Raw genomic sequence first — 13,378 nt, forward strand, 5'->3', positions numbered from 1 at the left:
GACTCCTGTTTCTTCACTGAAGTGTGATCAAGTTCTGCTTTTTTTTTTTTTTTTTTTTTTTTTTTAAGAAAACAACATGAATTATATCATCTCTGTAAGAAGTACCTTTTTAAAGAAGAGGTTGATTAATTTTAGGCAAATAAGGGGCATTGACAACTGGAAACTGTAGCAATAATTAGTACAAAGAATTTTGGACCTCTGACACTGTGGCTGCCTCATGTTATTTTTGATTCTTTGAGAGCGCGTCAGTGTGCTTGCTTATTGTACAGCTTGGGCAGTAGAAGTTGTTTTAAAAAACGGTTTATGAAAACTATATTTATTAAATAAAACTTTCACTTCTAGCTGAGTCATTGTTTTAATTATGTAAATACTAGAGGAAAATATGCCAGCGAAAGCAAGGCTTGCTGCTCCCTGTGCGCAGGATCAGGCAGTAGCAAGGCTGAAGACACATTCCCAGGTGGAGCTACCTGTGTGCATATGTGCATGGCCACCTTGCCAGTGAAGAACCTCCAGCAGGCACCAGTTGATTTTTCTACCATTTTAAATGTCCAGACTGGGGCTGGTGTTACAGGTGCCTGTTTGAACTCTCAGGAGCAGAACTCAGTGTTTGCTCATGCTACTTCCACATGCGGTACCAAAACAGCGAAGTATTACAAAACTGAGGCCTGTTGCTGATAGATCAGCTGGTAATTTCCTCAAGTATTGAGTGGGGGTGGGCTACTCGCTGAGTGCTCAGAGGACTGAATGGCACCATGGGTTCAAAAACCAAACATCGTGTACCATACTCAAATAAAATCTACAGAGACTTCTGGCAACATTTAAATAAAGTGTGAATGACAAAAGTTTATTAAATGCATTCTTAAAAAATTATATTTTTCTTAAATAAGGATTTCTCAGTACGGATTTCATTGTAAAACAGTTTTGAAGCAAGTCATAAGTTACTTATTAACAGGTTGATCAATAAAAAAAGTCACTTATGTACGGTAGTCTTCAACCATAGTTAAACAAATGCACTGTGGGTGGTGTCTTCCTTCACATGCTAGGTAATGGCAACGCAGCATAGCTGGAAAAGATCAGCTCCATTTTGTACTTCTAAACATTTAGAGTAAGTAAGTGGTAGGCAAGGTGTTGCAGCAGTTCTTAGATCCCCCCCCCCCCCCCCCCCCGCTTAAAAGCACATTCTAGAAATGTGTCTTACAAATAATAAATGGAAACAATGCATGAGAAGACTTAGTCATGGCAATTTCACTGGAGCTTTATTGCCTCTGTTGGTAATGAGAGGGATTGTAAGAAGTTACATTTGAACTTACAGAAACTGATTTTTTTTTTTTTTTTTTTTACTAAATATAATCTCGAGATTAAGTGTTTTATATCAGGGCACTTCTAATTTTGTACATATTTAAAGTATAAAAAAAGGTTATAAACTTGTTTGCCGCCTTTTTTTCTTGACATTTGGCAAAATTAAATTGATCCATTTAAGGGGAGATCAACAAATTGAAGACATAAGCACTTGCAAATTAAAGCAATCCAAGTAAGCAACTGTCCGCATTCTTTTAAAAAAAAAAAAAAAAAGAAAAACCACACAAATATATAAAGGGAAAAAAAAAAAAAAAAAAAAAAACCAAACCCCCAAAAAACAACACATGGCCACATCTGAGCACGTTTCAATACAAAATATTCCCTGTAACCAGGCATTTTGTCCTTAGAACAACACCCTGTTAAATCAATGTTTCTTTCAACTTCAGTCACTCATTTTGAAAAACTTTTAAGATGCCATCATAGCACAAATAACCCTTTTCTGCAACATAATTAGTCAAAGTTTTAGGTATTTCTTTATAATTACACAGTAATTATAAGCGTGTAGTACCAAACTGATGACAACGCTATTTTGTTGAAAAGATCTTGCATTCAAAAGGAATATTCTTTAAAACACCACGGCATTACGCCACTACCCAATGTCAGACTTTTTTGAGGGACAAGTCTGTACTGGGGTAAAAAGCAAGTCAGTTCGCCTCTCCAAACACAGCATACTTGAACTAATCAATCTGAAACTGTACCAAAACCCTCAAGACAGAAAACAGCACGCATAGATACCTTGTAGAGCTTTTTTCCAACACCCCCCCCACACCCCATAAGTTCAAGTCCCCATTTATATTTACACAAAATTGAGAAAGGAAATACTGAAAGCAGCAAACCACACTTTTTTTGGCATAGCCAATTCCAGTAGCTGGAGAAAGTCTGCAATATTTTTGTGGAACTGTATTCTTGAAATAAATGCACAATTGGATTTTCTTAAAAGAGCACTGCTGTTAAGGGAGCTAGCCTTATGGTCAACTTCAGAGAATACAAATAAAAAAAATTTTTAACAGTTTATTAGTCAATTTTTTTTCCTAAAATACTTCTAGCATCTGCATAAACATGTTCTGCTGTTTAGTGCACGTACCAATTATTTCAAAAATAATTCTGGCCTTATCGTGGGACTACAAAGCATGGACTTAAACCTCTACCCTTACTTGTAACTACAGTCTTTTTTTCCTGGAGCTCGGTATTTTCCAGCTTGTTTTGCAGAGTAGTATTTATCAAATCTCTTCATGAGTAACTAAGTGAGGAGTAAAAGACCATGTTTAGCACAAAAGCAGCTCAAGAGCTCTCATAATATTAAAAATAAAGAATTGCATCTGATAAAACCTGTTTTGAACAAAACAAATGATTTAGTTAAATGCAGTAAGACAATAAGAAGTAGTGATGGATCAACAAAATAATTTAAGCAAACAAAGCCAGTGTAGTAATTTGTATCTGATCTGTGCTTGTTTGGGAAAGCTTTACTCTTAACTTCTGTATTTGGCAACCACAGTGATATGTCAATTTAACGAAAACTCAACAAAAATAATTAAAAAAAAAAAAAAGGGTGTCATCCGTAATGGCAGTACCTATATGTTTTAAAGATTTAACTTACTTCGCAGGATAATGGTTTCAAAACCTAGATTCACCTCAAACTCACCAGCTTCTTGTACAACAGGGCCATTTGTTTCATCATACCTCAACCATAAAAATTCCATGTCTCAATTTAAAATACTGTATTGTGTAGCAAACATTTAAGACACAAATTCAGTATATTCAAGTTTCAGATTTCCACAGAAATGAAAAACCTTTCTTTGACAGATAAGCATTTCAAAACTGTAATGAAATTTGATTTCTTAGATAATAATCTAGAGAATATTAGATTCTATCATGACGCACACAGCTTATCTCAATGACGCTCACTGAAGGCTGACTATAACTTTAAACACGGGTGCTTTAAGTGCACAGTAGTTGTGTCGTTCTTCAACTGTGTTCACAGTCAGCTGATGTACAATCAAACCATTCAGATAGGCACCTAGATACCCCAGTATCAACAACCTCGGGTTTTATTGGTTATTTCTGTAATTGTTTTTACCAGATAGTCAAACTCACTTAGACAATACCTGTACTTTTCCAGAAAAGAAAAAAAAAACATCGGATCCTAGTACACTTAAATATATCACTCTTACAGGAAGTGCTATCAATACAGTCTTTGCAACTAGCCCCAAGTGTATACTTAAGGATTCTTTTAAAAATTGTTTTGATGTTGATCTGTATAATTCAGATGCCATACAACAGTTGTCTGATGATGACCAGCATTGTGCTTTATGTGAAACCAGAAACCTCAAAAATCATAAAGCTTCTAGGACTTATGGGAGATGAAACTAGGATGGTCCATCAAAAGGGAAAAAAAAAAAAAAAATCCATGATGAAATCCACAATGTTGGAATTTTAACGGGCAAGAGTGGTCCGGACTAGAAGAAAAGCCCAAACCACCAGTAGAAGAATGAAATATGATATGGTCCAAGATGTATCCTTAAAGGTTTGTCTCAACCCTCAGCCATATTGTGAGGATTGATCTTCAGTTCAGTCCAGCCAGCAGAAATTGACTGTGCAATTTTCCATTTCAGGTATTTGTACAGACTATGTACACTCTAGAAGGGTCCTTTAGTGCTACACTGTCGTACTTTTTGTCCCAGCAATTTGAGGGCGTGCAAATTCCACAAAGTCATCAATAAGAACTGGCCATGCCCCTAAAAGAAAAAAAAAAAAAAAAGACCGCAACATAAGAACTCAGTTCAACAAGGCATTCTTTTTAAAGCTTCAGATGTAAACAAGTTATTTACTTTCCAGTCTTAACTAGGCATAGTTTCAAGCAAAAAATTGTAATTTGATGTTCTTGCTTGAAATTTAAGAGCTGGTTAAAGATTTCTACTTCCTTTAAACCCAGTTAATATGCACCCCTTTCAAGGTCGTACTTCCTTCATCTTCCTGACCAAAAAAAGAAGAAGAAAAAAAAAAGCTGACAAAAATTCTAGCTTAAAACTGTCCTGGTTTTGGCATCTCCAGGGTGGCAATAGCTGCTTAAAAAACACTGAACATTAGATGAAGCAGTCTATGCTGTAAACAGCAGTCTATCTGAACATACTACAGCATTTACTGCTCACAATTTGATTTTGCATGAATGCAATGCTCACCTGTTAGAATCAGCATACTTAGCCATACCTGAAAACCCCAAAATGCACTCCGATGGCCAGCAATATAGGACAATGCCCTAGGAGGCTGGTATTACACTATGTATCCTCTTCTGTATTCCTTATCAAGAGGTAGTTAAAATGCATATCGGTATTTTACATATTATGGCAGCCATATCCAAAGAGGTCTCCAGTCATGTGCATGATGGTCACGTGAAGGTTAAAAATAATTGCGGGCTGGGTTTTTTTTTTTTCCTCCCCCTTGAAATATTTTTATTCCAAATCATTAAAACATGTTTTCTGCCTTTAATCCTTCTAAACTACATTGATTTGTTGTGGGCAGCAGCCCATTTGCTCAGTGATAAGGGAATGAGAACTGTCCGTAATTATTTAATAAAGTCATAGAAGTTTGCTCCCCTCTGCTCTGGAAGTATCAGAAGTTTACAGTTTCCTCCACTCACTGAACTGATCTGTCGCCAATGACTGAAGGTGATTAGCTGTTCTTGGCTACAGATGGACTGGAAGAGGAAAGATCAATACAAAAGTTTACAAGAAACACATTTGGTAGGAAGTAATGTATGTTTAGTAATCCCTGTATGCTGCCAGCTTCACTTTAATATTATTACATGTCCAATCTTCACATAAACTGAAGCAACCAAACTTAAAAATATTCTCAGCTAAAAAAATGCAATAGAGGACCCTACGAAGAAATGTGTAGGCCATGAATCAGTTACTTAGCTGAAGATGCCAACAACTGCACTGACAGAGAATCTGTGTTTTTTAAATGGACAAATACCAGGGTTTGTCTCAACAATTAATTAGTATCTGAGCTCAGACAGAAGAAAAAAAGAAAACAGATTTAAGAAAGTTTCAGCATTTTTTTTTAACCCTGCAGTAATAAACAGTTGGTAACAACATGCATTAAAGTAGTTCTAACTGGACTTCAGATCACCAGTGATATTCTAATTATGCTGTTATTAGACAGCTGTGCCAAAGCAGATACACAGTAATAAGTGTAGCATAAAAGACAGTTAAGAAGTTAATGAAAGAAAATGGAAATGTTTACCTTCCTCATCATAGTTAGACATATCATCTGCTATCATTGTACTAAAGTCTAGAAGAAGGTTCCAGGTATCCTTAGGAATTGATCTTTTATGATGTTCCTGTTTGGAGGGATGGAAAATTTGTATTTAAAAAAAAAAAATTAAACACCCTTATACACATTCATTTTTACTGTCTTGGACACATCTATATCCCCAAAACATATTTCTTTTGTACACACTACAGAGTGCAGTATCTGGGATCTGGATCAAAATAGTCTATTTCATCTACTCAATAATTTAAACTTATTTATCTTCCAACTTTGGAAATTACTGCAGTCCAGTTTATGTAAAGATTTAAACTTACCAACAAAAATTTGTTCCACAAGTCTAGAAATTTAAATCTTCCATTAAGTACTAAATTCCAGTAGGCAATGGCCATTTCTAAATCTGTAATATTAAAATATATTACTCTTAGAGATATACATTTCAAATATATCATCTCCACAGGTATCTTAACACTAAGATGAACCATATATTCATAAAGGTGGAAAGAGTAATCTAATGCAAATATACTCATGGATCCTTTACAAAAAGGCAACCACAAATAAAGTGTTACACAAATATTTTATAGATTTTGATACTATCACTTGAATGTAGAAGAACTGAAAATTGCCCATATAAAAATCTAACATATCCAAAACATGCAAGGGTATTTCATATGCCTTTTGCTATTTAACAATACTTTAGTTAAAATTCAGTGAAATATTTTTGTCTTAGAAATGCTATTGACTTGAAAAGAAAATTTGTAGTATTTTTTAGTAAGATCTGCTTTAATTTTTTTAATATACAAAATACAATTTACATAAAACTAGCTTTTTATTGATTCCATTTTTAGAGCAACGTTGTTACAGATGCTGGCTTTGTAACATGACTTTTGTCAAGTGTTCATTTCTACAATCAGATTTCCTTTCAAAAAAAAAAAATCTTTAAGTATTGTAACAAGCAGATAGTTGATAGTTGGTTGGTTTGTTGTTGGTCTTTTTGCGTTTGGGCTGGGTTTTGGGTTTTTTTTTTTGTTTGTTTGTGTTTGTGTTGGGGGGGGGGGGTTTCTCCCCCCAAAGACTCCTGTTAAGTTCTTGCTTGTTTTGAATCTGTTTCTCAGGATGAGTGAGAAACCTGAACTGACACGGTTCGGGAACAACCTACTGCCTGTCGGGCAACTGCGTGTTGCTGTCAGCAGTGGGTGCTGTTATGGTATAGCAGTTAGAAAAAGAGACTGGTTAGTCTAGCACGTAAGGAAAAAACAAGGGGAAAAAAAAACCCACCTCACCTCCCTGCTATTTGCCAAAGGCTAAACTGACATGTATTTACTGCTTATTAGTGGCATACAGTAACGTGTTAGCTGATAAAAGAAAGTTACATATCTGAGCTCTAAATCTCTACCTAGCATGAGCTCCATTACCAGTAATTAACAAGGACCTCTGCAGTGTATAACAAAATGTTACTAACTGTGATCTTACTGAATTCAGTATCCATCACCAAGTACATACAGTAACCCCAAAAGGCTACCTAGCTGACCTCTTTTTTAACAAAAGCTCTTATATATTTCGCAGTCTAGCAAATCTCTTCTTCCATAAACAATCCTCTTGTGAGAGCAGAGAGAAGAGGCACATGATCGACTGCACCTCAGGAAAAAAAGAAAAAAAACCTGACACAACTCAAGAAAACCACTCCTTTTCCCCAGATGCCCAAACTGTTTAAAAAAACAGGGAGGTGGATCTTAGAGGTGAAATCAATAGCAAACAAAACAAAGTATGAACTCTGCATTGCTGGAGGGAAAATAGATGGTGATGGGGGGGAATTTTTTAAGTGTTTAGTATCTTTGAAATTAAAAGTTCTTCTCGAACAGCATATTCGCATTATAATGCTTCCTGACGAAGTAAAGAATAAAATTTGTGGAGGATTTCCGAGCAGCTGCAGAGGGGTGTGATTTCAGACAAAAGTGTTAAGTTTGAGTTTCAAGAAGCAGAGCCTAATTAAACAGAAGTCACTACTCCTCAGTAAATAAGCTATATGTGAAAATGACAACTTAAAGAGTGTAAAGGCTAGGTATCTGTCTTTAACAGAAGATTCAGATACAAAAATATGCGCTCCAGCTTTCAACTAAAACTACTATCTTCCTAAAAATGAGTAGATACAAACTTCAGATTAAGCTGATCAGTTCCTCAAGGAAACAGATTAGAAAACTAAGTTTTATTTACTTGTGATGCATTAATAGCAGGCATACTAAAAAATGAAAGGTCATCTGCTGCATAATTATAGTGGCTTATAAACCAACACTATAAACAAACTGTGCATTTCAACATTCTTATACAATTTAGAGATTATTCTTGTGGTAAGCAAAGACCTTTAAAAAACAGATCTTAGGATGCTGCAACCTCAAACTCATTATGTGAGTCCAAACATGTAAAGCACAAAGACATAATGCCTTAGGAAAAACTACATGTGATTTCATAAAATTTCTTTTAAAACAAAATTCAAAAGTAATGATGTAATTTTAGGTTTTCATAAGAAAGCAAAAGAATGCTCAGGAAAGTCCTCATGGATCAAACATGGAAGTCTCAAAATATATGCTCCATTTTGAGTTTTATCCAGACAGACACAAGAGAAGCAAACAATGTTTGAGATGAACATCAGTTAAAAGGTATTCTCAAATGATATGCAAGAACTTTTAAGACATCCACAGTACTTACACGGTAGTAAGGAATTATGCAGAGGAAATGCGTTTCCAGAACTGCCTGAACTACTACTATACAATGTTTGGAAGATTAGAGACCAATATACATTAAGATCAATTTGCAAGTTCCTACAAGCAGTTATTTAGACACTCCAAAATGAATTACCTAACTAGGAGCACTTACTTTTCAGCACTGTACTTCTCCCAATATTCTTTTGCTTCAGGGTTTCCAGAATTATTCTGCCCTATCATAAATTCATGCCTAGAACTGTATATTTATTGGCACCAAAAGGGTTGGTAAGCATCCAGATTTTAAGCTTAGTTTTACATCACTTCCAGACCCAGACTTAAAAGAAAAAAAATTAAATAAACCCCTCTTATGCTATGTATATGCTATATGAATCTGAGAAACCTGCGCTTGTCTTTGTCACTATTAGAGATTAAACCTGCATAAAGAAGCTTTAAGATGAATGACAAACAGAGCAAGGGACTTAGTTTTCCTGGTAAATATTTTTTACTGAAGTCTCTTCCATCTGGGATACTCAAAAGATTCATTTCCATATAGGACTGGGGGCAGGGTGGGGAAATTCAGAAAAAGAACGCAAGTCTTCCTTATACCTTAGAAATATGGAGAAGAAAATAAGAGGCAAGTACTACATCAAACAATTCCATTATTCTGAAGCTTTGAGAAAATATAATTAAAAATGATCATGTAATTATATCATTGTGATTTGTCATTTCACTTTTACCACCTTACAGGGATTCTGCAAAATACTCCTTGTGGAAGCTGTTTAAAGATTAAAAACAACATACAAATGTTACAACAAAAACGCTGCAACTGTTCACATTGCAGAACTGATTCCACAGTGACACTCTCCATAACCTAACTTCTATCCTCTCACAATTCAATTCTGTCCATATTTTCCTTGCTGTAGTAGCCTAAAACCAATAATATCTCTACACGAAATAAGCATGAGCCTTTTCATTTATTTGCAGGATTCAGCTCTGACTACATGCATGCACAAATATTTTTAAACAATTTAGCAGCGATCTTTTAGCTTCTTCAAAGACAATGAAACTCACAATCCAATTGAAAACAAAAGACAGGGTACAGAAAGACATTAAAGAATGACACAGAGTCGAAACTTAAGACATGCAGCTTTTGCTTATTTAGTTATTTTTCAATTTCTTTTTAAGCCAGAAGTTGGTCCACGTATAAAAGACAACAAGACCAAAGCAGAATGCTCATCTTTTTACAGCGCATGAATGCAAAGCTAGTCAGCGGCAGTCAGTTTAAGGCATTTTCATTACTGAGAAAAATAAATTCACAAGCTGCCAAGGAAGAACCTACTGGCCTTTCAGTATTTTATTTCTTCTCAAAAGTAGAACAGTTAACAGTTACAGAGTCATGAAATACTAGTTACGGTTAATATCTCAGCTACACTGCATATAAATGAATAAGCATTCTGGCTGGTTAACATTATTGCTTGAAAGAAATTTTTGTTCCCTCATTTTTGCTGTTTTGAATAGACAGATCTACAGTTTGTTCGTTTAGTTCCATCCAAACTGTGGTGTTTTGTCATGTTTTTCATGTTGGTTTTTGTTTTCCAAAAAAATTATTTTTAGTAAGTGATTCTTCCACTTCACCTGTTACACTAATCAAAAGCACAATCAGCAGAAGAGCTCTGAAATAATGAAAAAAAAAAAAAAAACCATGCAGTGAGCTGGGGGTGGGGGGGGAAGCGGCTGTAGGTAGGCACCTATTACCAACAGCACAACAGGCATCAAGCCCAGGATATAGAAACCTATTTGCACTGTTCCAATTCTATTTTGCCAAGACATTTGCAAGCATTTTTGGTGTTACGAGACTGTACAAGTGTCCTTACATGGAAATCAGTTTTACAGCTTAAATTTATCCTAAGAGTGAAAATTCCATTCAATTAACCTGTTCAGTGCTGCAAATTCTAAGTGGTATAATTATGCCTTTAATGTAAGGCCATAATCCATTGTGCTTACCAAGAACTGCACACACTCTTAGTGAAATAATAAACCCTCTCATAAAATTTTGTAGTCTATACTAGTGATGCAGATATTTCTACCAATTTGAACACCTTAAATTGGCATCTATCTTTCACAACAGAGAGATGTACTTTACCCCAAGGGTGGCTATCTTTCAAACTCATTGGATCACAATAACATTTTCACTTACTGTTTTAATCAGTCACTTCCTGTATTTACAAACAAATGTTTATAACTAAGAATACATACCTAAACCTTTCTGTCCTGGATTCTTTGCAAAGTTGAAAGTAAACTGATAAAAATCCTTAAATCTTCCTGGCTCTTTTAATTCTTGTTCCATTTTAGGAATCTGGGCCTTCAGTTTTTCTATGCTGTCACATCTGCATTTTAAAAAGCATGTTTATTTGTGGATTATTCATTTTGCCATAAAATACGAGTTATAACTTAAACAAAAATTTATAAAATTTTTGTGGAATATAATACTATTATGAAAACAAAATTGAGGAAGCCTTTAATTAGTCTACACCTATAACAATAAAGAAATTAAATGGTTGTATTTCTTCACATTGTCCTTTGCACATACCAGCTGATGCATCAGATTCTATAATCCACAAGATTTTTAGAAAAATGTGATAGACTACTACATTCTCATAAGGCAGAGAAAACCCAGGTATGCCAGACTGCAGACCAACATCCTTGCTTTACCTACCTGAGTAGCTCTATGGCAACTGACTGAAATACCCACACAACAAAGGCAAGCAGCACTCAAAGTTGCTCCCCTTTTTTTGGTCACTAAGCATCTAGCACGTAAGACAGGAGATTCATTTTTACAGAGACAGACCACTGATGCTAGACTCTGAAAAGTCTCTGAAGTCTTAAAGGACAACATGATTGCAAATTCCCCCAAAAAGGGCTGTTTCACCATACGTTCCAGTTTCTGACACTGGATTACACTGCCAGTGTCTAATACTTACTGCACACTTACCCTAGCTCAGTCATTCCATCCATGAATTCCAGCTTTGAAAATTCACACTGTGTTGCAGCTCGGAATTTCCATGCAATGATGAGTACAGTAATGCTGGCTGGGTCAAGAGCTAGATCATCACAAAACTGCTGTATACCATCTATACCAATTTTATTTTCATCTTGAGGATCTTTGGGATATAAAAGTAAGTATCAAAAAAACCAGATTTTTGAAAAAGCTGATTTATCCAACATGACTATTTAAGATAAGCAAACATTTCCAAAAAGCCATTTTTGGGATCAGCCCTTATAAGTGAATATTTTAAAAACAAAATTAAATTAGTATTTTCAATGGTTAAGCTTTTACAACTGAGGAAGTTGTTATAACAAAGCCTCCCATACAATGAAGCTTATGTTATTTCCATTGAGAGAGAAAAGCACCAAAAACATTTGTTTTCTGCCTAATAATATGCATGATATTCTGACTCATTCCATACAAAAAACAGTGGTCCTTTCCCACCAGTGCACTTAATTATTAGCATCTTTGGCAAGACTGCCGATCTGTGTACCATTATAAACAATTCTGTAGTGTCCATTTGCAAGCTATACTGATACAACTATCAAATCTGCCCGTAAACTACTAGTTCAACATTAGTTTTACGCATTTTCTGGCATCAACCAGCATGCATGAGATTGGACACGGTAACCTCCAAGAGGAAAGTTACGCTGCCCCATTACCGATTCCAAGTCAGCCAGGCACACTCCTCTTTCCACGAAGGAATCAACATCTGGTCTGGAAGTGAGATGTTCACATTTCAAGTGCACTAACAAAGATCTACTAACGCAAGCCAACAAAGACTTCAGGAAAATGGTATTTGGATTATGCACGCATATGAAAACTGACAGAAAATGTAGCACTCATCTATAGATTCTTTTTTAAAGTGCTAAAACACAGAATTTGTTCTACTGTGCTGAATCCACTTTACTGTTTGTGGTAGGATATCATCAGTTGCACACTGGCTATATAACAGATAAAAGAGACTTTGTTTTTGTTTTCCACTCTGTTTGTAACTATCTGATAATAAGCACAAGGTGGATAAAAATTAAGGTAGAATCCATCCTTGGTATGCAACCTTTCACTTTGTCAGCAGCAAGTCCTGAGTGATATGCTTTCCCCAGAAGAATCACCTAAAATCCACATTAACGATTACAGTTACTCACTGTACACACAATTCCAGTTCCAGACCCTAATCTTGTACAAATGAACATATATTTAGAGCACATAAAGCAAGCGCATGTAATCCTTGTGAAGACAGCCTACTTATGTTCCCTTTCTAACTTGTTATTAGTAATAGAAAAACAAAGCTGAAAGAGCTGGTTAAGATTTCCAAGCACAAGAGCACAGCTGCAATGATACATTGTAATTAAAAATACATACAACTAGGAAATAAGCCTTAACACTCAGGGTACTCACCTTTGTATCTGTTATATAGTTGTTCTAACTTCTTTCTGTCCAATGATCCTTTAACACTCTCTCGTATATAAAGTTCAGGATTTTGGAAAAAGTTGTCTGTTGCAACATCTAACTTCCAGTCATTTTGAGACAGACAACTCACTGCTGTCTTTTCACTAGATTGTGTGAAGACCATAAACTGACGCACTTTATCCTTCTGTGATGATTTCAACTTGTTCTAGTAAAAGGAGACAATACTGTAACTAGAAATGTTTTACTGGACAAAAAAAAAAAAAAATCATCAGTACTGTTAACATTTTTAAATTAGTACCTTTTATAATTTTCCCAAGCAATGAGACACTCAAACCAACACTTATTTTCCTCTTTCTTTTTTTTTTTAAATTTAAACTTACCTTCATTCTAGGTACTTTACATTGTAACAAAACTGAGTTAAATCATCACAGAAATCATCCTGGCAAAGCAATCACAGAAATAAAAAATGGGTATTCTTATTGCATATTTGGAGAGAGAGCTGAAGGGCATAACAAATCCATATACAGCTGTAAGATCGGGAACCTTTCTATTTAAACCAATTTTTGTTTCTTAAAAAGAAAAGAAACCCAAACCA

At 35.2% G+C, this 13,378-nt stretch overlaps 1 protein-coding gene across 1 annotated transcript; it reads right to left on the reverse strand.

Annotated features, from left to right (window-relative positions):
- Positions 1-3,062: 3,062 nt before the first annotated feature.
- On the reverse strand, positions 3,063-12,988 carry DCUN1D1 (defective in cullin neddylation 1 domain containing 1). The gene is made up of 6 exons (XM_009478258.2): positions 12,772-12,988; positions 11,320-11,488; positions 10,584-10,714; positions 5,943-6,025; positions 5,602-5,698; positions 3,063-4,094 (listed from the first exon to the last, which is right to left on the reverse strand). Exons 1-6 carry the CDS (start codon positions 12,944-12,946, stop codon positions 4,015-4,017), a joined length of 735 nt encoding a protein of 244 aa, XP_009476533.1. The 5' UTR covers positions 12,947-12,988; the 3' UTR covers positions 3,063-4,014.
- Between the last annotated feature and the right edge of the window lie 390 nt (positions 12,989-13,378).

This window comes from Pelecanus crispus, chromosome 9 (genome assembly GCF_030463565.1).
Source record: "Pelecanus crispus isolate bPelCri1 chromosome 9, bPelCri1.pri, whole genome shotgun sequence".
Lineage (NCBI taxonomy): Eukaryota > Metazoa > Chordata > Aves > Pelecaniformes > Pelecanidae > Pelecanus > Pelecanus crispus.

Coding starts and splice junctions, on each gene's coding strand:
- DCUN1D1 (XM_009478258.2), bottom strand. CDS start 12,946: ATGGTCTTCACACAATCTAGTGAAAAGACAGCAGTGAGTTGTCTGTCT. Junction 10,715..11,319: donor GATGGAATGACTGAGCTAGG/GTAAGTGTGCAG, acceptor TTTAAAATGCAG/ATGTGACAGCATAGAAAAAC. Junction 6,026..10,583: donor TCCAGGACAGAAAGGTTTAG/GTATGTATTCTT, acceptor TTAATATTACAG/ATTTAGAAATGGCCATTGCC.